At 42.1% G+C, this 26,812-nt stretch overlaps 1 protein-coding gene across 2 annotated transcripts; it reads right to left on the reverse strand.

The window, feature by feature from the left end:
- Positions 1-7,736: 7,736 nt before the first annotated feature.
- Positions 7,737-20,750, reverse strand: SLC25A51 (solute carrier family 25 member 51). 2 transcript variants are annotated; one of them, XM_063129079.1, is made up of 2 exons: positions 20,652-20,750; positions 7,737-10,652 (listed from the first exon to the last, which is right to left on the reverse strand). In XM_063129079.1, the coding sequence occupies exon 2, from the start codon at positions 10,613-10,615 to the stop codon at positions 9,734-9,736; it is 882 nt and encodes a 293-aa protein (XP_062985149.1). In that variant the 5' UTR covers positions 10,616-10,652; positions 20,652-20,750; the 3' UTR covers positions 7,737-9,733. The 2 variants fall into 2 exon arrangements, with proteins under 2 accessions (XP_062985149.1, XP_062985150.1); XM_063129080.1 differs by lacking the exon at positions 20,652-20,750 and adding an exon at positions 20,433-20,450.
- Positions 20,751-26,812: the final 6,062 nt, after the last annotated feature.

A 26,812-nucleotide genomic window follows, 5' to 3' on the forward strand; every position in this document is an offset into this window, starting at 1 on the left:
TCGCCTTCGAAACCTAGCAGCCAATAAGCAGTCATCTGCTTATTTGTAGTTTTCTGGATTGTGGACACGGTTTTGTTTAAGATGCATCTGGACAAAACATAAAACCCCAGACATAGATCCTAAACATATTAATGAAATAAAAATAACATACTTTTAAAAAAAAAAATAACTCAAATATTAAAAACCAGGATGACGGGTCAGGCATTAGGATAACATCAAGTACATCTCTGCATGAGCTTCAGATTTTATTTCACATTAGGAAGGTTGTTTCTGTTGTGTGTTTTTGAACCTTTAGTTCCCTGTTGCCCTTGGGGAGGGGCTTGCTAGTGTGTATGGCTATTGGGCTGGGACTGACGGGTGTTGTAGTCCAACACATTTGGAGGGCAGGAGGTTGAGGAATTGTGGAGTACTGGGCTTGATAAACCCATTCCCTGACCTGTCACAAAGCTATTTCCTATGCTCTTACTTGTCTACTAACACCCCCATAGCCACTTCTTTGGGCGTCCTATTTCATAGAGTAGTAAGAAATGGAGTTTTTGAGGGTTGTGTTCGTAAAGAGCAATACTTCTTGAAATGGTGGTATGCCTTCCTATTGATAGCAATCTTAGTCCAGTTTGCTGAGTTAAAAGGGGCTTTTTGAACATTCAAAATGGAAGAAGAGATGGTGAATGCAAAACTCAGTTATTTGGTTTAGACTCTTTTATACTAAAAACACTTTGTCTGTGCTCTAGATTCATTGCTTAACTTTTCATATTTGCTTTTTTACAACAAGCTCTATTAGGTATTGGTTTTAATCCTGTTTCAAAAGCTTTCCAGTATGGTTAATATAGTCACAGTAATGTAACCTTAACTCCTGAGGCATTTTTTTGTTTCTGTTTCTCAATAAGGGAAGACTCATACTGAAATAGCACACTTGTTCACCTGGTTATAAAATGCAGCATTGATACGATCACCTTGATTTTAAGCCTGTTTATTCAAAGTGCTCTACAACTCAGTGACATCTATTCTGAGTAAATATAATCTGGCTGCAAAATAAGATATGGTTCCAACCTAGTTTTTTCTCCTCTTGGATTGAAATTCTTTGTATATTTTACACTAAACCACATAACTAATATTTTAGTGACAATTTTTAATTCTGTGATCCTGGTTGGACTGTGAAGTGTGCACATACAGTATGTATACGTGTGTGTGTGTGCTTTAAATGCATGGTTTCGTCACAGTTGATTCCTATAGTACAGCATAAGCTTCAAGAATCTATAAACTATATTCCTGAAGATAGTAAGTTTTATAAAAGTTTACTAAAACCACTACTAGTCTATATCTGAAGGCGATAGCTGTTGTGCTTGTCCAGTGAGAACTGTGTCGAACTCATGTCACATTTCCCAAATACTCCACTAGAGGTCAGGCTTAATTGTCAAAAACATCCACTTAGGGTAAGGTTTTAAAAATGGAAGTTTCTACTTTTATAAAACACATTGTGACTCAAATCAACGGAAAGTTAATTATGCTAACTTGACCCAACTTGTTGCACTGATTGCAAAGGGCTTAAAAAGACTGCAGCTGAAATGAAAATGCTCAAATATTAGACATTTGCCAAATATTCCAGCTCCACCATTTAAACTTCTGGTGCAGGTGTGTTGAACCTCAGGTCTGTGGGCCAATCATTTAGCGGTTTCCCAGTTTTGTTACTGGCAGTGAGAACTGTAGAATATGCTGGTGTTTTGGTCCCTGAGACCTTTTCTGAAATTGAATTTGGTTCTTGGATTGGAAGAGGTTCAGCAACCCTGTTTTAGTGCGAGGTTTTTACCATGATGAGAAAACTAATAATGGTGGGCAAACCTCCCTGAAAGACAGCTTGTCTGTCACAATTGGTCTTCCTCTGCAATGCGCAGCTATGTGGGAGTGTTGGGTTTTCTGGAGAATGCACTTCCCATTCATCCTGGTGCAGCCCTGCAACTGCCTGCGTGAACTGAGTATGCAAACTAGAATTGTGTGCATTTTACAGGAAGTTATAGAGGAAGTTCCATGGTAGATCAGATAATGCAGAAAGTACTCCGTGAAAGTAAAAAGCCACTAACACATACCATTGCATATCAGCTACATATCCGTTATCATGCTGTCAGCTGCTAAATATCATTGCATGTCTACTATCAAATATTGTTATATTATTGGATATCAAATGAAGATAGTCTCGGAACACTTTAATATTCTACACCAAAATTGTTAATGTTAAGGTAGATTTGGGGGAACAGATTTATTTCTGCTCTAAAGCATGGCTAAGGTGGCAATCCTAAAGCAATTTACTAGGGAATAAGCCCCATTGGATACTAAGATACTATGAATCTTACTTCATGGACAGGATTGCACTGTAAATCTCTCTGCGTTAGGTTTTTGTTTTTATAGCTCTGTAAAAAGGCCTATATGGTATATCTTCCAATTCTGATTTTTTTTGGAGGCGGGGGGAATAAAAATCCTAAAATGTGGCCAGTCTTTGCATTAGACCACCCTTCCCCCAGCCTTGTGCCATCCAGATGTGCTGGACTGCAACTCCCATAATTCCCAGTCAACCTGGCCAGTGGGGCTTCCCCGCCACCTCCCTTTAAGTATCGTCACAGTGGGTGAAACTTGGTGGCCACAATAATGCAGAATTAAATCCCAAACGTTACAAAAGGATGAGGCTTTAGGAAGTGTTGGAGTGTAGGAAGACACCCAGCTGAAGCATTCATTTATGTCAGTTGGTTCCTTGTTTGATTTGCATCTTATTTGATAATGGATTTGTTGCAGCGGCTTCTTAGTAGAGTAATACAGAACAAATTTGTGCATGAGGACTATTTTGGAATGCTTAAGATTTCATCATAAAAGGTGTAAATTTTAATACAATCCACATACCCAAAAGCTATCTGGAAAACTTGTATTAACTCCTCAAAAAGTAGCTTAAATGTTTTGAATTTTTTTTTACAACTCTACTCTGAATTAACTTGCAATTGCTTGCATTTGTCAGTATTTAAAGTGCAGTTATGTTTCATGCCTAATGCTTTTTTAACTACAAAATTGAGCACAAACTCAGTGCATTGCATAATAGTGTAGAAACTCTTCTACCACTTCCACCACCCAAAATTCCTAGGGCACCTTTCAAGATCACTTTAACATTTGGAGTGGTGAACCCCTCGCCCTCCAGGTATTGTTGGACTCTAACTTCCATCAGGCCTAGCTAGCATGGCCAATGGTGAGGTTTGATGGGAATTGTAGTCCAAAATCTGGAAGTTCACAGTTCCCTATCCCTGCTTTAGCATGCATCAAGCACTTTTCTGTTCAAGTACAGGGCTCCTTTATTGTACTACAACCTGCTGCAGGTGGGGGATTGCATGTTCAAAAGAGCCCCCACCTCAAAACAAAACTCCCTGTGCATACAAAACAAGCTCAGTGAAGGCAGGGGTTCGTCTTAGCTATTCTACAGTAAATACAACCTGATCCACTGGGAACAAAATATTTTTAATGAAGGAAACTTTGGACTAAAACCAATGTTCCACTCATGCATTGGGAACTCCTCTTCTCCTCACTCCTTCAACCTCCCATGGAACATCTCACATCTGCTCTGGGGGTTCTCCAACCCTCTGGGACAAGATTTGGAGCATGTGCAGGGTGCTCCGGCTGGCAGGGAAATTCTGTCAGTGGTGTCCATTCCGCTGGCTCAGTCTGTGTGACCTACACGAGTTCAGTCGCTACCAGGTTGGTATTCTGTTTGTGACAAAATAGAAAGGGTGTGTGTTTATCAGGCACCTTATTTTAGATACTGTCTGTACGGAACATGGGTATACATGGTTCTCGACACTTAGAGATTGGGGATTCTGTTGTGGAACGGAGTGGTCAGCTCTAACAAGGTCTTTGACTGAGTTAATGGAAGGAGGGTTGATGTTAGGTGCATTGTTCTAGGGGGTTTCATTTTCCATGTTAAGGCTACCTTAATAGAATCATAGAATAGTAGGGTTGGAAGGGGCCTATAAGGCCATCGAGTCCAACCCCCTGCTCAATGCAGGAATCCATCCTAAAGCATCCCTGACAGATGGTTGTCCAGCTGCCTCTTGAATGCCTCGAGTGTGGGAGAGCCCATGACCTCCCTAGGTAACTGGTTCCATTGTTGTACTGCTCTAACAGTCAGGAAGTTTTTCCTGATGTCCAGCCAGAATCTGGCTTCCTGTAACTTCAGCCCATTATTCCATGTCCTACACTCTGGGAGGATCAAGAAGAGATCATAGAATCATAGAATAGCAGAGCTGGAAGGGGCCTACAAGGCCATCGAGTCCAACCTCCTGGCCCTCCTGTGTGTGACCTTTTAAGTATTTGAAGAGTCCTATCATGTCTTCCCTCAGGCTAAACATGTCCCAGTTCTTTCAGTCTCTCTTCATAGGGCTTTGTTTGCAGACCCCTGATCATCCTGGATGCCCTCCTCTGAACACGCTCCAGCTTGTCTACGTCCTTGAAGTGTGGTGCCCAGAACTGGATGCAGGACTCAAGACGAGGCCTAACCAGGGCCGAATAGAGAGGAACCAGTACCTCACGCAATTTGAAAGCTATACTTCTATTAATGCAGCCCAAAATAGCATTTGCCTTTCTTGCAGACACATCGTACTTTTGGCTCATATTCATCATGTGATCTACAACAATTCCAACAATAATAGGCTGCCCTGGAGATATTGCAATATGTCCAGTCCAATCTACATTACATTACATACCCTAAGTATGGTCTTCCATTCCAAGCAGGTGAGGTGTGATATGTGGTTAGGGGAATCCAATTTAGGACCTTTCTGTCATGGATGGGTCACTGTCTGTGATCATTTCCAGAGGGCTAGCCATGTGCGTCCACTACAGCAAAAAACAACAAGGAATCTTATAGCACCTCAAAGATTAACACATGTGCTATGGCATAGGATTTAGTGTACTGCCACCCACGAAAGCTCATGCCATAAGAAACTGGTAATCTTCAAGGTGCCACAAGATTATCAGTTGCTTTATCTGTTTGTGATTGAATGGGCTTATAATATTTTCTTGCATCCACAGGAGTCCAGTTTCAGAGGCTTATGGATCCAAAAGACTTCTAAACCTCTTGTTGGATTCTTTAGTTATCTGGCCAAATACTTTGATGAAACCCTAATCCCACACAGAAAGCTCCTTTTTCTGCCTCACATTGAACACATTTCTATTGTGAAGAAGATAGATGTGCACAGAATGGGCTTTGGATGGCAATGTTATTTTTTAGTTGATGCATGGCTTAAAGCAGAGGTGAAGAACCTCAGGCTGGGGGTCCCAAACCGGCCTGCCTGGGGCCCCAATCCAACCCCCCAGAGTTCCCCAAATAGACACACCCCATTCTCTGGGCCCACCCTTTCTGCTGGCTCAGTCCGTGCTATTTTCTGACTTTTGTGCATTCACCCCACCACCACCACCCTATTCTAATAGGTGTAAATGGCTCCCTTGAAGCTTAGTTCCTGTCTGGAAGAGACTTAAGCTAAAATAGGCTGGTATTTTGGAGGGATCTTGGCCCTGCCCCTTTTGTCTCCAACCTCCCCACTACCACCATTGGAATGTGACCCCTGAGAGATTCTCCAAAATTTGGCCCTCAGGTTGAAAGAAGTTCAACACCCCTGGCTTAAAGCAGACAGTCACTCAGTCCTCTGAAGATTCCATCTGACCTCCCATCAAGTTGCTAAGCAACAGTTTGGGTCAGCATCCGGCAATGGACAAGTGGTCTGGTGAGCAGGTCTGAGGGGTGGGGCTTGCCAAAGTACTATCAGTGCCCTCTGACCCCCCGCCCCCCAGCAGTGGCAAGTGACTATGCCCTGGAATGATGCTGTGTCTGGTGTTCTGGGACATTATGGGAAATTTAACATGGTGGCTGGTAGTTTCTCAGCCCAGGGGTCCCAGAGCAGTCATGAGTGCTGGTGGGTCTGTCTGAGTCCCAAGCACCTGCCCAAGGATGTTGATTTCAGGCCTGGGTTAGGGAAAGCTGATAGCAATCCAGGGGACAATTTGCAATAGGGGCATGGTGGGTGGAAGCTAAACCCTTTGCCCTCCAGCACCATGACCCTGATCCAAACTGCCTACCTCCTCTGGCTATTTTAGGATTAGGAAAAAGAAAAAGATGTTGCAGATCTGATGATGGAACTCTGTGTCTGACCTAATTTGGCCCAAAGAACTAGGCCACAGAAATACAGCTTAAATGATTGGCTGAGGGCACAGCATATATCCATTATAGAATGTTTCTTTTTTAAAAAACATCATCCAGTTAATAAGACAGGCTAACTTTAGAACAACATTGTATTTTAAAATAAGGGGCAATATGGTTCACCCTGGAATGTATTCTTGAAGACTTGATTTTTATTTTTTTAATTGGCCAAGTCAGGAGGGTGGCTAGAAACTTTGTCACTACCTTTCATCTCTTAGAACTATAGTCCAGGTTATTTTGTGTTTGTAATTTGATCCAAACCAGGAACGGGGCATTTAATCTCGGGGCTGTCTTTAATCCTGTTCATGATTGTGGTTCATGCAGATATTGGGTAGACTTTACTTTTGCTGTGCAGCGTCATTAACTCTTACACCAGAGAAAAAGTACTGGTGTTGGTATGTATGGCATCTATTTAAAATGCAATTGAAGATGCCTCCAGCTTTACATATCAAGCAGTGTCTTTGCTTATCAACATACACGTCAGTTTGTGTAGTGTTCTATCTCTTCTAATAACAGCAAACTTGGGTGGGTATGATGGCTCTTTAGCAAAAACCAAACAAAAAGCAGGGGATACTGAGAAACAAGAGGGAGGTGTCAGTTTGCTCAGAACTTCAAGGTATTTAGAAGTAGAAGAAAAGGGCTGACCATGCTTGGTGTCTACACATCATTGAGCGTCTGTTGGGGGCAGAGAATGGGATATCCTGGAAGTGGCATGGCTGGTTACTGAGCACTCCACACTGCAACAATTTATTGCAGGCCCTACAGCCCTTCTCATAATGAACTTACGTAAATCCCATGCCTATCCTATGCCTGGAAGCAAAAGGGGTGCTCAGGGGACTCCTTAGATATGCAAAAAGTAGTTTGTTAGTGAGAATAATCTTTTTTAAAAAACAGCCTGACAGGGCCTCCACAGCTTACAAAATATGGAGGGTTATTGAATTTATTTATTTTTATTTATTTATTTAAAATATTTATATCCCACCCTATATCACTAAGATCTCAGGGTACAGATAAAAACATACAGTATGTTTTTGGCCAGATTGAGCTCATGACACAGGGGTAGGCAACCTGGTCCCCTCCAGATGTTTTAGACTACAACTCCTACAAGCCCTGACCCTTTGCCGGAGCTGATGGGAACTGTAGTTCAGGAGGGTGCCAGGCTGCAATTATATGCATCCCCTGTTCTAAACTCTATTATCAGTCCTGAATGTGGCAGTTCTGTTCTTTATTCCCCCTCTCTTTTTATTACCAATACCAGCAGTCTAGCAAAAGCACAGCAAGAGGCAGGTGGTTTGTCACCTCCGGCAAGCCTTTAGAAGAAGTCTGGGCAAGCAGTTAAGCAGAAAGGGATAACTTATGTGCATTTTATAATATAGCTGTATCCCCACTATGCAAAATTGTAAGATATTTTCTGTCCTATGCCCCTGTGGATGAGAAACCGAAAAATCTAAAAGCAGAGCTGTATAACTATCCTTCAAAATTGCTTCCAGAGTCACATGAACTCAAAACGGTGTTAGAGAAATCCATTTCAGGAAATGGGTCTTTCTTTCGTTTATTCATCAAGGGAAGTTACAAAAAACACCGGTAAAATCAGATTTTACCAGCAGAACATTCAACATACTTTTTATTTTTAAATGCAAATAATTACAACATTCAAAATATCAAACATTCTTGCATGTTGTGCTTGGCAATTAACTGTGAGGCTAAGTAGCATACACTAGTACAGTACAAATATCAGGAAATGGGAAAAGTTGGATCAAGATTAACTGCTGTTTTGAGGCAATTTTTCAGATGAACAATAGGCAAAGTAAACTAAAAATCATACCCTCTCAATGCTGAGAGGTCACCTACACTTAAAAACAACAACAATACTCTAACACTTGGAGAATGATCAATTCAATTTGGGAAAATGTTTCTGTACACCACAAATAAGAATTAACTCCTATTTGCATAAGGGAGTGGGTGGATAAAATATACAAAAAAAAACTCCAATCCCATAATGAGTATTATTACGGTAGACTTGCTTTCCTCTTGATAATTGTCCTATGATCTCTTGCTTTGCTTCTATTTTTTTACCTGAATTCTTTTATGTATACAGAAATGTTTGTCAGCATGATTGAATACACACATAAAATCAGCTCCATGTAATACTTGCAAAGGCTTTTCTCCTTTTTACATACATGCACGGTCCTTCACATGACACTATGCAGCCAGTTCACAAACTGGATAAGGCTATACATAAAGTGGGGCCTCAATTAAATAATCCGTTTTCTGTGAAAGTAGGTGGACGGATCTCATAAACCAAGCCTACTGATATAAACACCAGTTAATATTAAAGGAATTGCAGGAGGCCATGCTCCCATACCCCCCAATACAAACAACATGCCTTTTCTACCGCAGTGGGATATCCTGAAAATGAGACATTAAACTCCTAGACAGGTCATTTCTATTCCAGTGCACTAAAACTCTGCTTAACTAAACTCAGAATTAACATGGAGCACAATCCTGTAAAAAGTGTTAAATGCCACTGAAAATAAATGGGATTTTAAAATGCTTAACCTGAAATGAATTACACCACATGTGATTTGTGCCATACTTTCCAAAGCTGAAAAGTGATTAAAATGAAGCTACACTGGTTAGTGTATCCCACTTGCACCAAAATTAGTCTAAATGGGCAAACAAAAATCCAGTGACAAGTTACGTGGCAGTGTAATATGAAGACATATTTCAAAACTTTTCAGATAAAGCTTTTTTCACCCTTTCCTGCCCAGCCAACCCAACCCTGCAGCTATTTAGTTTTAAACAGATTTATCTACCACCAGGCTTACAGTGAACACAGATTCTGAAATTTAATATTAAATCTTGACAAGATCTCATATTCAGTCTACCAAAAGCTTTTTCACAAGTTTTACAGAACCTTAAGTTTCAACTGAGAGATTTCTCTCCCAAATTTGGCAGTCTCTTTCCAAAGGGAGAAAAAAAATGGGAAGGGGGGGGGCATCATGGAAACTTAAGGCCCATTTATTATAACATACCATTTGTTACAAACAGGTGAAGCAACAAAGTAAATATCAGTCTTCTGCCCTGTTGCATTTCTTCAAAGTGCATTCTTTGGATCACCAGGAGTGTTGAAGAAAGTTGAAGCTGATCTGGAGCAAACTGTTTATAGGCCAATATAAAATGCAGTTTATCATGCTTTGGGCAAATCCACCTTCTGGCATCCTTTTATTCCAGGAAAATTTTCAACCAATCATTTTATCCATACAGCTGACACAAGACTGAAAGGCCATTAATACGAGTGGATGCAATTATATTTTGAACTAAGTAGGCACTGATTAAAATAACAGACATCCTTACCTACTGAAAGAGTTATAATTTTGCAATTAAATTTCCCAAATGTTATGGAGTTCAGTGTTACTAGTGAGAGTTTGATTACTCCCTGGAAATGGATAGCTCAGAGTTGTCTGATGCCCAACTGAGAAAAGGAACTTCACAAGCGGTTAACACTTTTCACAATAATTTGAGCAAGAATTCATATGTTGCATTGATTATGCCCCAGGAAATCAGGGACCGGTGATAATTCAGATGGGCACCTCGGAAGAGGTGTGTCAGTTTCCTGTCACGCTCCAGCCAAATCTTCATGAAGACTTTTGAAAAAGGCTGGAATTCCCCACCAATTTGTGACTGCATGCGGGCTTTTACAACGTTCATTGGGAAAAACAGGAATCCCAGCATAGCACCCAATACCCCTCCACAGATAAAATCATTGATCAAATGAGTACTGTAAGTTGTTGCTTCAGGCAAACATTGTTTGATAGGTCCTCTCAGACCGAAGAAAAGAACATTGCTAGGACCGTTCCGGAGCAGGATTGGCACCAAACCCCGATAGTATTCCCTGGCTCCATGTTCCCGAAGTACTCTGAATGCTTGGAAAGTGTTTGTAAATTTGTCATGATGTTTGTAGTCCTGCAGAAGTGTCTGAACACGCTCAAAGGGGGTCAGAACAGCCTCTGTGGTCCCAGCAAGCACAGCTGCCAAGCTCCGGGTCAAAATCTCAGGTGCACTCATGTGCCTTAGGAATACGGAAGACAAGTCCTCATACAGACCAAACATTAACGCCAGGGTTGTACTCTTCTGCATCAGTGGAGGAAGGATGCCACGGTACAGATTCCTCAGCCCATCTTTCTGCAGCTGACGTATCGCATCCCTGGTTCGTACGCCGTACAGTTGCTGCCGAAAGAGGACTTTCTGAATGGGGAAGGTGACTGAAACATTTGTCATGGCTGCACAATAACCACAAAAGTAATGTTTGCCTGAGCTAACATTTACAATGCGGTGACCAATTTGGTCTGTCTTTGACTTCTTAATAACAAGATCTTCTGAATCCATCATGCTGCTTGTTCGGTCTTCACAGGAGGGTTCTCTTCTCCTACAAAAAGGAAAAATGAATGAACAAAGCTGCGCAGAGCTTGCTGTAGCTTTAAGTAGAAAAGTCCAGGCATAGAATGAGAACCAAGATATGCATTTATTGTTTCATGAAAGGCCCCTAGCTACCCTAAACACCGAAGACATGTCTGCAGCAACTCTTTTTCTTGTAATAGTGTGAACTACGCTGAGAATATTTCTATTGAAGGCAGCATAGAGCATTTAAAAATAATTAATTTGCGGTACCAAGATCCATTTATGCAATCTGAACCACATCTGGTCCCAACTGACACCCCATTTCTGTATTTTAAGTGTGGAATTTAGTGCCTTATTAACTAGATATTGATCTTGATGCACACTATCCCCTATGTTTATGTGGACTAGCACAGTGTTCCATGTTCCAGCAACTGTTCTGCTCCTCCCCCACTTTTCATTAGTAGTCTTTCTCATTAGCACAATGCTTAATGTGTCTATTTCCACCTCTTCATCCATAATGCCCATCCCCTGACAGCTACTACCATATGCATTTTTAAAATACTGCACCAGCCTAGCTACTTCTGAATCTCACAGAGCTTGAAGTCCCATCCTCACCCCACTCCCTTCTACATACACCTGCAAATTTATGGCATTATGTATAGGTATGTTTGTGCATATCTAACTTCTTTTAAAATTAACACACCTAAGTAACAGACTACATTCCTGAGAAAAAGGAATGCTATATAAATAAGCAGAGAGACAATTGGGTGCCAGACAAACAAATGAACTCTGTGTGTGTGTGTGTGTGTGTGTGTGTGTGAGCGAGAGAGTGTGTGAGAGACAGAGGTGGGAGAGGCATGGCTAGACGAGGGTTTATCCCAGGGATCGCCCTAGGATCATCCCTGTGTGTCCCCATGTGTCCACAGGGGATCCCGGGGGCAGGGAGGGATGATCCCACCATTTCCCCAGGATATGACCCTACAGTTTAATGCTGTTTTTTCCTGCGGTCCCAGGCTCGTCCCGAGACGTATGGCTGGGCATCGCGGTTTGTCCCAGCTCCTCGTGAGTAACCAGGCATGGGGTGCGGAGCTCCTCAGGAGCTCCTTGCCCATCAGGGATGGGGTGGGGGGAGCAGGGGGTTTTTTACATTTACATTTTCGTGGGAGCGCTCTTTCTCAATTAAAAAAAACAAAAACAAAATGGTAGCCGCAACTTCTTCCTGGACATTGTTTGCTGCGTGTAGACAGAGGGAGAGGATCTTGCAATAACCATATCACGAGATCCTCCCCTCTCCGTCACGCTAGACCCAGTAGGTCTAGCCATGGGCAGAGAGACAGACAGCGAAAGAACAGAGAAGTGCTGGTGCAAGCATGGCCTGAGCTGTCTCTGCATGATTTTGTACTGGTTTGTCACTACTTGCTTTTCCCTATTCAAGGCCAGGATTTCTTGTCATGAACACATTTTCCATTGAGTTAATATAATTTGGAACAAGCAGAAATTACCAGGCCTCTCTGCATTCGTTTAAAGCAGGGGTGGGGAAAATCCAGCCCAGAGAGGTCTCCCATCTCACCCATAGAAGATTGGGCTCCCTCCATAGGCTCCATGCCCTGCCCCATCTCCAAGCCCCAGCCCCTGGAGGCTAAGGGGTGTGTGTGTGTGTGTGTGTGTGTGTGTGTGTGTGTGTGTGTGTGAGAGAGAGAGAGAGAGAGAGAGAGAGAGAGAGAGAGAGAGAGAGAGAGAGAGAGAGAGGAATCCTCATTATCTCTGATCTGTGGTTGCAGGGATTCCCCTGCAAGGAGGGGAATTCTCACTTTACTGCCAATCAGAACTAACAGTGGGGATTCCTCTCACTTAGCATGCTGCTCGCCCTCCCAACTGGCTCTGCAGCCAATTCTCTCGATGGGAGACGGCACAGGGCAGGTGAAGCCACCTTGGCCAGCTTGCCGCGCAGATCATCCATCTGGTGCTTTGGTTGGGGCAACTTTATTCTGCGTGGGCCATCCCCAACAAGGGAAGCCTGAGTACAGTGAAGCCAGGGATCAAATGACATTAGGGGCTTGGCCATGGCCCCTGACATCATTTTAGGGAGAATCATCTGGGCCCTGACCCCAAACTAGTACCCCACCGTTGGTTTAATACCTACTGCCACAGAACATGGCAAAAGTTAAAGCAAAGCAAAGTAGACAAATGGCAATTAATTTAGGGACTTTGTCACCAATGACTCTTGTCACTCTTCCCTGCCCAGCCCTATCTTGCCCATCTAGCACTGATTTCAAGTTCCTTGGGTAAAGAGAGCCAAGAAACTTGAAATCAGCATAATAATAATAGTGCTAACTGCTCAAGATAACCGGGAAGAAAAGTGAAGTTTGTCCAAGGCAAGAAGATAGATTAAAATGGAGTCAGTTCCCTTTAAAAAGAGGAACCCTGGAAGCATAGTTTTCTTTTTTCATTGTTTGCTATCTTCATGCACTTTGCTGAGCTAAACAAATAGATAAATTGCTTCAAGTTTCACCCTTGTTCCTAAGCAAATTTCGTTTTCTGACTCTTCTTCCACAGCCTTGCATAAGCACCACTTTCTCCAAAGAATCACTTTCAGAAAGTAAGTGGGATGAGGAGCTGATGAGTGTTGAAGCCCCATGTTCAAAAGAGCCCCTTTGTCACAGGTTAGTGCTCCTTCCACCAGTGTATGCGCTGTTCTATAGGTGGGTTGGTAACTGGGGTGGTGGTGACCCAACTACAGCCAGGGTCTGCTCTACACCAGAACACTGGCTATAGCAACACTGGTTTAGCCAAGCACTATTCTAGGGTTCATGCTTATTTATTTATTAAATTTATATACTGCCCCATAGCTGAAGCTCTCTGGGTGGTTTACAAAAGTTAAAAACAAGTGAACATTAAGAAGTATACAAAATATAAAACCATTAAAAATATAAAAACAACAGTATAAAACAACAGTATCCATTTAAACAACAGTTCTGGGGTCCATTAAAAAACAAACAAACTTAGCATATGTTTTAAATGCTGTTAAATGCCTGGGAGAAGAGAAAAATCTTGACCTGGCGCCAAAAAGATAACCATGTTGGCGCCAGGCGAGCCTCATCGGGGAGATCATTCCATAATTGGGGGGCCACCACTGAAAAGGCCCTCTCCCTTGTTGCTATCCTCCAAGCTTCCCTCAGAGTAGGCACTCGGAGGACCTTAGATGTTGAGTGCAGTGTATGGGTAGGTTCATGTCAGGAGAGGCGTTCCATCAGGTATTGTGGTCCCAAACCGTGGAGGGTTCTTAATTATTCAAAATTATCTCTATGGAATTAATGTATTTTATTGCCCACTATGGTAGTTTTAAATCTTCCTTTATTACATTCAGAAATAAAGATGCTGGCCGTTTCTACACCTGCCTTTTTTCCAGGGATCGTCCCGGGATCATCCCTGTGCATGCAAATGACACACAGAGGATCCTGACAGCAGGCAGGGATGATCCCTCCATTTTCCTGGGATAATCCTTAGGTGTAGAAAGGGCCCCTGAGTCTCAAACCAGTTAATGCCTATCCAAGGGAATGGTGGGCAGCCTCTTCACAACAAGGACCATATTCAAACACATTATAAACAAGAAGCCTAAGTCATTTTGCATAAAAAGCAGAAGAGTTATATAAAATGTGTATGTGGATGACATCAGCAAGGGATGAATGCATTGCCTTTCCACGACTTCCTAGAAACCACAGCGGCTCGAATGTTAAAAAGCACCTTGGTCATTTTCTGATGTGACACAAATATATAGAAAACACAAATATATAGAAAACGAACAAGTACATTTAATTTTACTGCTGTGAGTCGCCCCCGTTCAACAAGAGATTCCATTTGAGTTATGCATATAGTTGCAAAAGATAAGGTCTATTTATTATGAAAAGCAATGTGATTGCTGGGCAGTGATCTGCATATCTTGTCAACAAGTTGGACTATTTCAGTGCAATGATCTAGAAACTGCAGTTCGTACAAAATACACCTGCTAGGGTACAAACTGGGAAAAATTATTGGGAACATGTCTTGCATATTGAAAAAAATCAAAATGCTAGTGCTCACCTTTAAAGCCCTACATGACCCTTAAAGAATCTCTGCTTCTACATCAACCTCTCCTTTCATTGCAGTCGTCTTTGAAGGTTCTTCTCCAGGTGCTCCCACCAACTTGATATGAGGCACATGGCAAAGGAACTTCAAGAGGCATGTATATTAACATTTTATGCTAGTGCCTGGCAAAGACCATTTCATTTTCTTGCACATTTACTAGCTGATGACTTTTATTACCTGCAGAATTCCACAAACACACTTGTCATGGCAACCAACCATATTTATATCTGACAAATTGAGTTGGGGTGTAGTCTTCAGCCAAGAGAAGTCACAGTGTTTTGCCCTTTTACTTTTTTTTAACTGCCATTATTTTCTCTTTTAAGCCGCTAACATTCGCTGCAAGAGACTGCTACTGCTGCTGTATTTTTAATCTTCCTTGCCCCCATTCAATCACATTCCTCTTTTTTCCCCTCAGTCTATTTAGTTCCTACTTCCTTGTATGCCTTCATCTGCTGCTGACTCCTCCTTTGCTCTACAGCCCCTGCTATTCCAAGCTCCCTTACAGCTCCTCATACAGTCCATTTTCTACCCAGAAAGGAAAGGAGAAAACTTTTGCACTAACTTCCTAATTTTGTCCTCTGGAGGAGGCTGATTAAAGAACAGCAAAAAAAAGACAACTGGTTTGTAAAGGATGGAACTGCTGCAGCTATGCTCAAACGGAGCTCTCAGGCAGAGTGAAAGCAAAGAACAGAGAGAATTCCCAAGGCAAGGGCAGTATTTTCATTGTGCAGAACTGCTGGATTGAGAGTCAGAAACACAGGGAGGGATTTTTCTCAGAATTTTGTGCTCTAGTTGTATACAGTACATTTGCCAGGAAGGCTGTGGACAGTGATTACTTTACAGAGACATGCAGTGACTTAAGACTTCTCAGTTTTTAAATCTTTCTTGAAAATGTTTCTTTTCTCGAAAGCTTATAATCCGTAGTGTGACGATACTAGGTTTTATTATCCCCCATGCTGGTTGGACTTTCCCCTCCCTGTTTGTTTGTTATTGTGATTTTAGACTGTAAGTCATATGACAGAGTGTTTTGTATTCTGTTTTATTTTGTTCTGTAATAATAATAATAACAACACAAAGCTGTTGATCCCATAGCCCCTTTCCAGCACTTTCTTGCTAAAAAGTCACTCTGCACATACTCAGAGGCACTTCTAACTTATTCCCACAGGCTAGTAGAAAGAAGAGGATGGTTACCACATTCTCTGGAGACCATTTTTGAGTTCCTAATTTTACAGTTTCATTGCTGCTTTCATTCTGCTGATTCATTATTTTATTGCTTTTATTGAACTTTTGTGATTGTATGTTTTACTGTAAATTAACCTTTGTGTACACAAGACTATTTTATTGAATTAGTCCAAAGACCGTATCAAAAAGAGATAATCTTTGCGTTGAAGGGCAGTATAGAAATCAGATAAATATGTGCAAATACTATTGTAGATACTATTTTTCAGAATTTAGACTCTACTAAAGTACACCCAAGTACATTAAAAAAGGACAATTGTGAAAAAGGCCATTGTTATGGCAGGATAGAAAATGTTGCCCCAGTTTCACCGATAACACATCACAGGACATTTATCAATAGAGGATGGGTCAAAACCTAAACCCAAGTTAACTTCATATAAGGGAGCCTTCCCCAATGTGGTGCCCTCTGGTTCCTAGGAGTTGTAATCCAACACATCTGGAGGGCATCTGGTTGGGAAAGGCTGATGTAAGGTCTACCTGCAGGTCCATTCAGTGTAAATGGGGCAGCATTCATTTTAACATACATGGACAGCATTGTATAGGGCTTATTTTGGAAGAAGTAACCTTACTTCTGTATGATCCATGCATGTTTTAATAAGGAGAGATCATTAACACTGCACCCACAAGAAAAACAAATGCATCAGGGTTCAAGCCACACATTACTTTCTCCATGCTCTGGCTGATTTCTCATGGTAAGCTCACACTCCCAGCTCCAGTAACCCTGCAACTTGTCCTTTTAATGTGGAGTTTCTTTGCAAGAACTGGATGGCCTTTTGTAGTCCAAACAACGCAGTCCAAAATCGCACACAAAGTAATACTGAACAGTGGGACTCTAGTTAGCCTGTAATCTTGAACACGATCAAATAGTACAGGACTTAAGTTACTAATCTTTCTAATGACGACTCAGCATTTAATTCCTTCAGTTCATTTAAACTGAACTGTATGTGTGAATGTGGCCACAACTGCATCATGCATAATCAAGGATAAACATTGATTTAACATGTAATATTACTAACCAATTTCAGTTGAAAGCTCCACATAGTGCAATACTATTTTTTCATGCCATGTAGGCCATACTCCATGATGGACAGACCAACAGCTGAGATTTTGGCTATAAGTTCATCAGGCACCCACTTATTCTTTTCAAGTCCTGTATAGTATTTTGAACAAATAAACTAATGCTTCCAATATCAGGATCAAACTCCTCAATTCCAACCAGAGAGAGAAGCACAGATTGAAGAAGAAACAACAGAATTATAAAATGATGTTGCATGACTTGCCCATAATGACTCATCTATTAAAAGGAGAATGTGGGTATTGTTTAGTCATTGTATTCAAATTACTGTATTCATCATCCACATTCATAAATTGTATTTCTCCTCTCCAGACCACCCCACAAAGAAATGTTCATTGGCTTCTTTCCCCCAACTAAGGCATCCTCAGCCTGCCATTCAGTAGGAAGGAAATTCTCTGCAACTGTGTTTTCAAGAATGAAGTAACTTTGAGATTTTTTAAGATACTATATTCCTTTGGCAATGCATGTCAAAGAATCATAGAACTTCAGAATTAGAAGGAATTTTGGAGTTCATCAAGCTGTGAAACCCCTGCTTCGTTGGAAGGTTTTTCCTGAGGTGTAGGATTTGCCTGATGTGTGTAGTGCAGGAGAGCCAGTGTGGTGTAGTGGCTAGAGTGTTGGACTGGGAAACGGGAGATCTGGGTTCTAGACCCACTTGGCCATGGAAGCTCAATGGGTGACTTTGGACCAGTCACAGCGTCTCAGGCAACCTACCTCACAGGGTTGTTATTGTGAAGATAACATAGAGAGGAGGATTACGTAGGCCACACTAGGTTCCTTGGAGGAAAAAAGGCGGGATATAAATACAATGAAGGAAGAAAGAAAATGTTTAGTCAAAATCTACTTCCTTGCCATTTTTACCCATTTGTTCTAGTCCACCATGATGAATGCCAATATGGGCTTGCAGCTGTACAACACCCAGCTCTAACCCTGTTATTGTCATAGGAGTACCCAAAGAAGGAGGAGGGAGGGAGGGGGCAGAAAGCCAAATATTGAACGATACCTAACATTTTCCGTTTTTACCTAGACCCTGAGCCATGCTTTTGAAATTTGCCTTTCCTTTCCCTGATTAAATCCTCAGATTATGCTGAAAACATAAAATGTTAAACACATTGACAAACCAGAATACAAGCTTAACATGTATATAGGCCTTTGTAGGTATGTATTCAAAGCACACCTTAAACATTCTCAATAATTACAACAGCCCTGTAAGGTGGGTCAGCAATATTATCAGATATTGTAAATTTGGGAGGTCTTGAGAGCACTGTGGCTGGTTTAGTAAATTCATGGCTGAGGTGCGATTCATGTTTGCTCACAACTCTTAGCTATGATACAACATCAGTTCTCATCTCCATCTCTTCTTTCCATAACTCACGGCAGGAACTAGAGGGCAAGGAAACATCCCCTTCCTGTAGCCTGTATGCATTGAGTCTTCAGCTGATGCTGGTTCTGTCTGATAGCATGACTGGAGGGATCTCTCTAGGCTGAATGACTAGCTTTTTGCTATCAGCCAAAAAATGTTCTGGCAGCTGGGATGATGTTTTTCAAGTATTATTTTATTTCTATCTTTTTGTGTACTCATTATGACAGCCTTGCCTGCATTTAAACAGGCTAATAAACCTTTCCTATTCTGGTGGGCATTTTTTAGTCAAAACTTATGGTCATATATTTGAGTTGCTGTTGCCAATACAGTTGTTATGCTTTTTTAAAAACTCTTTATTTTATTATTAGGATTGGTTTAAATAGTGTTGCAATTTACATTTGTAAACTGCCTTAAATTTGGTTTTTATCATAGAAAGGCAGAATATAAATATTGGAATAAGTAAAATACTTGTCTGTCATTTATAACACACCAATGATTATCAAAATCTTTCCTGCCTTGTCATCTGGACCTCTTACCACAGGTGACAAGGCAAGGGACTATTACGAACCTGAATTATCTCTACCTCTCTGCTCAAGATTTGTCCTGCACATTATGCAAGGTATATTTTGACAGACATTTCTTAACTTGCAGGGAATTAAATGACCAATGTTTCCTCACTATTTGCTTGTGTTCTCCTTATCCTCTTTTGTTTGTGCACCTGTTATTTATTGTATTATGCTTGTAACAGCACTGGAGTACATGACTCTTCTTTTACTATTTGCAGAACATGAAACTGAAGTAGAATGAGATCTACAATGGAGACTATTAGGCCTTTTCATATAACTAAAGTTTCTATTGTCATATTAATTCCCACTGCTGCCCACCCCCCACCAAAGGCATACACTGTAATATTTAGGTTTGCTAAATCTAATGGATCCTGAAGAGCAGATGTGAAGAAAACACCACTGCTATAGCTTTGTACGTGTGTCCATTCTCCAATATATCTTCATGCCATAGATTCAGTGGTATCTAAATGGTTATAGATGTGTGATTTGTATCTATTATTATTATTATTATTATTATTATTATTTATTTATTTATATAGCACCATCAATGTACATGGTGCTGTACAGAGTAAAACAGTAAATAGCAAGACCCTGCCGCATAGGCTTACAATCTAATAAAATCATAGTAAAACAATAAGGAGGGGAAGAGAATGCAAACAGGTACAGGGTAGGGTAAGCAGGCACAGGGTAGGGAAAAACTAACAGTAGAAAGTAACAGTAGAAGTCTGCACAACATCTACAAGGGATATGTAAAATTACCATGTGTACGTGCTTCATAAGCATCTATATAAACTGAGACAGATACATGAATGTATATGTGGTCCTGATTAATCCTCCAAGTTCTATCTAACTTATATAGGTGTGGGATATGCATGCGCATGCATTTAACAAATTCTGCATACTCCTCCATGCACATACAAACTTTTGGCTAGCGCGTGAGTCTTTTGCGACTCTAAATGGGAGTTGGTTCGATTCAGTTTTGCGCGAGTTTTGGAATGATGCATCGATTGATGAGCTTTTATATTGTATTTTATATTATGGTTTTCTACTGTTGTTTTATACTTTGAATGTTTTTAATTTTTGCGAACCGCCCAGAGAGCTCCGGCTATTGGGCGGTATAGAAATGTAATAAATAAATAAAATTTCATGAGGCTCTGTGCAATTGGGACAGGACAAGAGGGAACCTGTTACTTAGGCACTCTGTGGAATTAACCTACCATGCGGCAAGTTACGTGTTTTGAGATCTTTCCACACTTTAGGGTAGCCTTGCGACCTACTAGCCCGGCTCCTGCGCCTTTCAAAGCAGCCTGACACACATATAAAACTTCTCCCGACCGGTGTACCTGCATCCTCGGAAAAGCGTTGGAGGCTCATGACAGGAGTCTTGTTAGTAAGAGGGGGTTGGCAACCCCATTTTGGGAGTCATAGCGTGATTCCTACCATTCCACCGAGGAGCTGGGGCGGATGGTTTGGAAGGCCCTGAAGCCTCAGCCTGCCCTTGCCCGAGGTCAGGAGGCAAGGCACCTGCAGGAAGGCCCGGCCCGGCTGTTCTCACTCGCCGCCTCATCTCCATTTTGCCCGTCTGCCCTCCGCCCGCCTTCTCCTCGCCTTGCGCCGCCCCCGCCCAAACCCGGCTGGCTCCCTCATTCCTTCACTCACCCGCCCGGGCTTCATGGCGGCGGGGTGCCCACCGCTCGCGCGCGTTCTGCCACCCGGCAAAGCCCGCGCGCAAGGCGAGCCGAGTGGAAGCGCGCCGGTCTGACAGGAGCCCCCTGAACCGGCCGGGGCGCGGCCCTTCGCCACGCCCACCCCTCGCCGCAGAGACGCCGCGTGGCGTCAGCGGGGGGAGGTCATGTGACAGGCCCTCCCCGCTCACTCCCCTTCGGCGAAAGTGGGTGCGCGCGGGCGCGCTCCGTCCCTCGGCAAAGTCGCTGAGGAGGAAAGGAGGCGGGGGTCTGCTGCGCGCGCGCGCTCCGTCCCTCGGCAAAGCCACGGAGGAGGAAAGGAGGCGGGGGTCTGCTGCGCGCGCGCGCTCCGTCCCTCGGCAAAGCCACGGAGGAGGAAAGGAGGCGGGGCCTGCTGCGCGCGCGCGCTCCGTCCCTCGGAAAAGCCACGGAGGGGGAAAGGAGGCGGGGCCTGCTGCGCGCGCGCGCTCCGTCCCTCGGAAAAGCCACGGAGGGGGAAAGGAGGCGGGGCCTGCTGCGCGCGCGCGCTCCGTCCCTCGGAAAAGCCACGGAGGGGGAAAGGAGGCGGGGCCTGCTGCGCCTTCTCTCTTTCTCTCTCTCCAATATTATTGAAAGGGGCGGGGTGTGCTGTGTTTTTTGCTTTCTTCTATACAGTGGAATTTTAGGATGTTTTTTAGCATGTTTTTAGGATGGTTTTTTAAAACAGTGTATACTATGTTTATGAAGTCACGAAGAGTCGGAAGCGACTGAACGAATAAACACCACCACTATGTTTTTAATCTGTATTTTATGCTTGCTTGTTGTTCCCCTCCTCGATCCAATTGGAGAGGTGGGTAAGAAATATGATGGTGATGATGGCGATGGCCTGGCTGAAGGCTGCTTGAAAAGAATGGCTGCTCTATCTAATTACAGCACGATGAGGGATAAGCAGTTTGGGGCAGTGGTGCCATTCGGGAATGAAGGCTCCATGTTCGGTCTTTAGTGAGGGGAAATAGGCGACAGCCTTGGCAAGTCTCAGCTCCAGGTTTCACAGGGCTCTTGGTCAAGACCCTTTCAGTCAGCCTTCGACCTCGCTGTCCTCAGCTGCAGAGAGCCAGTGAGCAAGCAGGCAGTGGCAGCTATTATTTATTTATTTATTATTTATTTATTGCATTTATATCCGGTCTTTTTCCTCCAAAGAACCCATAATCCACCTCCTCTCCATTTTATCCTCACAACAACCCTGAGAGGTAGGTTGGGCTGAGAGTCTGGCCATAGCTAGACCTAAGGTTTATCCCTGGATCGTCCAGGAGTCAAACCTGTTCATCTAGGTGACACACAGGGGATCCAGTGCTCAGGCAGGGGCGAACCCTGGATGATCCCGGGATAAACCTTAGGTCTAGCTGTGGCCCCAGTGACTGGGTCAAAGTCACCCAATGGGTTTCCATGGCCCAACGGGGACTAGAACCCTGCTCTCCTGACTCCCAGTCCAACACTTTAGCCACGCCTCATCCTCACCACTGCTGTTTGCTTCTTTGCTCACTCCTCCCTCTGAACCAGAGCAAGGGGGAGTGAATTGCTGGATACACTGCAGTTCAAATCAATGGATTTTCAGTAGTAAGGGAAAAAAATGGAAGAAGCTTTGGGAAAACATGGGAGGGTTATGAGAGGGAAATGATGTCTGGACACACCACCACCCTGTAAAAAGTCAACAAATGAGGCAGGATGATGACACCATAAAAGGTGTATCTGGAAGCACCCTTTTTCTGCACCTTCTGAAACCAACCCACTTGCACTGTTCCCATCAGATCTGTTAAAACTGTCTACGTGATGGACTGCCATTTCTCCAGCAGGTCCTGAATTCTGTATAGCCCCTTAGGGTGCAATCCTATGTATGTTGAGACGAGAAAAGTCCTACAACTCCCAGTATTCCCCCAGCCAGCCTGGGGTACCAATTTGGCCATCTGGGGTCCTCCAGAGAGCTATGCCCCCATCTGCTTCCCTCCAACCACTGATCCTTGGGTGGCTTCCTCATTCTGAAAGGCAGAAATGCCTCTCAGTTACTAGCAATAAGAGCTTTAAGATGAAATAGGCTGGTATTTTTGTTCCCACCACATTGGCATTTGGACCTGCCATGTTTTGCTTTTGCCCTCACCACTGCAGTGTGGCTCCCAAGAGCTTCTCTCAAATTGAATTTGGCCCTCGGGCTGAGAGAAGTTCGACACCCCTGTTGTAGTGACACAATTCAACTCTGATATGGCATAGTTACTAAGCCTGCAACTAGCTGGAAGTCATAGATCATTTTCTTTAATTCAGGGATAGCAACTGTTGGGTCATGGATGACCAGCATAATAGCATCTGCAAAGAGACTAAGCCAGTGGTGCAATGCCTGCATTGTTACCTCTCATAATTTGGGACAGGAGCATATGGCATTAGTCAGGATTTCTATTACGATTGCAAACAATTTAGGCAATAGCAAGCATCTTTGCCTAGTGCCTTGTCCCAGTGGAAACTGGGCATCTGTTCCAATTGTGTAAATGGTTACAGTGGATATGGAGCAGATTTGAGTTATAAGGGCTAGAATTTTTTCTCTAAAGTCCAATTTAGCTAACAGGGGACACGGACACACACACACACGCACGCATAAATGGCCACTCCATTCTGGGAATTTGTCCTGGTAGACAAATATGGTTGATTGTTTTTTTTGTTTTGTTTTTTAAAGATGTCAGTTATTATGTATGACTACTAAAATTACTTTTTTCTCTTTGATTATTGCACCGTGATCAAATGCAGGTCAGCAAACAAAGTAAAATTGTAAAGCAACTACAACAAATCCATTAGAAATCATCGCAGCTACAGATATCGTTTTGGAGAGATGTAATGTTTTAAGTTTTAAATACATACTTTTTGCAACTATTTCTACTTAGTATGACTTTGGCACTACAAATCCAAATGTGGATGTTTATGCAGTATCATATACTCTTGTATTCGAAAATATAGTTTGGTATATCTGTTTAATGGAAAAATAAGTACAAATATTTTTGAAAGAAAGAAAGAATCACAGCAAACATAAGAATCTGAAAAACATACTAGTTTGGTCCTTTCTTTTTTCTTTTAAAATAATGTTTTTATTATTGTGTAATTCTGGTTACAAGGGTCAACTAATGCGTCGCATATGTGCATTCAGAGTCAATACAGATATATACTTAATTACGTAATTATTCAAGCCTGGATATAAAATATTTAACATTGATTAGTTAATTTGATTTCATTTAAATTGCATTCAATACAATTTAGTTTGGGCCTATCCATCTGTTCCTTTTCGTTGATGTTGAGGTGGCAGCAAAGAGTTTCTTTTTCCACAAGCTTGTTAAACTGGTAAAACCAGAATGTACTTCCACCTGCAAACGGTGGCAATAAAATGCACATACAAAGTCCTGACCGCAGGATAGTTAATTTCATTTAATCAGGTATTAGTCAAGGCATGATAGTACCTGTGCTAGAAAGCTGGTACGTGTTGAATGATTGCTTGGTGCAAAAGTTTCTATTGTGGAAAGTTTTATTTCAGTTAGTTTATTACTACACTTTTTAAATTAATCTTTTTATTGTGTTTTAAACAAAACCAATTGTATAGCAAAAAGAAAGGAAAACAAAAAATTACACAAGGAATATCAGTATTCTATTAAATACAAAATTCTAAAACAAAGACAGAAAATTATGCATAAGCATCAACAAGAACAGGCCAAATATTATTATTATTATTATTATTATTATTATTATTATTTATTTATTTATATAGCACCATCAATGTACATGGTGCTGTACAGAGTAAAACAGTAAATAGCAAGGCCCTGCCGCATAGGCTTACAATCTAATATCCATATAGTTATCCATATAGTTATCCATTTTGGATGTGGCACCTTTATATCACCGGTTCAAATGTTGATAATATTGTTAGGTCCTCAATCCATAGCATCATAGGAAGTGAACTTTTGTTCTTCCAATCAGTCTTTTGGCAGTCAAAAAGGCTCAGAAAATCCATTTGTGCTGACCATATGTTAAGTTCCAAGAAAACCATTACTACTACATTTGAGGGACTCTTGATAAATTTATTACTATACTTTGAGGACTCTTGATAAACTTCTGTGAACCCCCATAATCTTGTGAAATACAATATGAAAACCACTGCTTTAGAATTATATTGTGACAATGTACTACCCTAATTCTACCTTAATGCTTATTTATTTATTTATTACATTTTTATACCGCCCAATAGCCGAAGCTCTCTGGGCGGTTCACAAAAATTAAAACCATCATAAAACAACCAAGGATTATACAAGGATTGTATAATCCTTGTATAAGGATTATACAATCTGGGACTGAACAACCTTTAATTTTATTTATTTATTTTAGAGTATTTATATACTGCTTTTATAGGTACTCTAGCCTTATATTTATCTCTTCAAAATAGTCAACCATATGCATATTTACGCCAGGAAAAGTCAGCATAGGGTTGCAGCCTAAATCTCATGTAATCAATGCTGATAAATTAGTGTAAATAAGATTCTACTGCCACCTTGTGGTTATGCCCCCAAACTCTCAAAATTTGCACTCAGATTTCAGCTCAGGGTCACACAACACGAGTTAAGTGTGGGTGGTCACTGAAATGTGGATTGTTGTGCTGTATGAACCCAGTTGCACTAAAGAACCATGATTTGTTAACCACAAACAACCCACAATTCACAACTCAACAAAACACGGGTTCTTTTTGTGAGTTGTTCATGGTTAACAAACCATGTTCAACAACAACCTACACTCAACCCTTATGCTGGCTTGTTATGTTGTGTGAACCCAGCCTCAGTGGACCGCTTTGCATGTCATGCTCTGGCTCCCCATAGGTTGTTTAACCCATGATGAGCTGCAGTGCATGCAGGTGATATTTTGCATATAGAAGCCCTGTTCGTGGGTTCTCATGTCATGCGACCCCAGCCACCAAGGCTTATTTGAGTGTTAAGCAACCCTACCATAGCCCTACAACAAGCCAAGGGTTGAGAGAGTTGTTTAACCCTCAAATAACCCTTGGTGGTCAGGTTCGCATGACACAATAACCCCCAAGTAGGAGTTGCATATTCAAAATGGAACCCAGCAGATTTGCACCACAGCTCATCAATTAGCCTGGCATGTCATGTGAACTGGATCAGTATCTCATTCTCTAGTCTTTACTTCTGCTATCTACCTGCCCAGGAACCAGTGCGTTTCACCCAGAACAAGAGACAGATCTGGGTTACAGCTGCCTTTTATGTCTTCAGAAATGGGGGCCAGCCATTGCTTCACTGTCCCAGAATTAAACGTGTCATCTGATTACTGCAGTACCAAGTGAGGACTGCAGTACCATCTGCAATCTCCATTTTGAGACTGGATCTAAACTGCAGATCTTGTGGCTACAATGCCTGGCCTAATTTTGGGACTTTTCTGTATTTCCTACACCCCTTGCTTTTTACTACCTAGCATGATGAAGAGTTCTGGAAAATTCAAAAGTTTATGCAATCTTTAGTGGCATTTTGGTTGGTCCTAATAAACTAGATTTTGAATTATTTTTCTCATGGACCAGCGCAGCTTTCATTTGTTGTTGTTTATATCTTTAGTTAAAGGATCTCTGGTAAAAGCCTCCTGTGTTCTTCATCAAAGGCCTTGATCCACATCACGGCGCCATCAGTAGACAGGCTGGCTGGGCCATGAGCTTTCTCAGTTGTGGCAGCCAAGATGCGGAACTCCCTTCTCTGGGAAAACGCTTAAGTGGCTTTTCAGCAAGCTGTGATACCTTTTTATTTAACTTTGCCAAGATTTTCGTTTGACTTTTTCATTGTACATTTTTCATTGGCTCTGATTTTTAGCTCTTTTATTCTTGACACATTGTATTTTGGTTTATTATTGTGACCCAGCTTGGGGAGGGGGTGGTGTTAAAAGGTGGAGTTAAATTTTTAAAAATAAATAAAAGGGCTGAGGGAGGGACTGCTGGAGAACCCCCACTGGGCACTGTAGTAAATACTCACGCACACATCTGAGGGTTGAAGTGACTTGAAGCGACCGAGGCCACTCAAGTGAGTTTATTGAGCATACACAGAGTTTAAGTAGGGACAAAATCTCCTCCTTCTT

Source organism: Elgaria multicarinata, chromosome 6, assembly GCF_023053635.1.
Source record: "Elgaria multicarinata webbii isolate HBS135686 ecotype San Diego chromosome 6, rElgMul1.1.pri, whole genome shotgun sequence".
Lineage (NCBI taxonomy): Eukaryota > Metazoa > Chordata > Lepidosauria > Squamata > Anguidae > Elgaria > Elgaria multicarinata.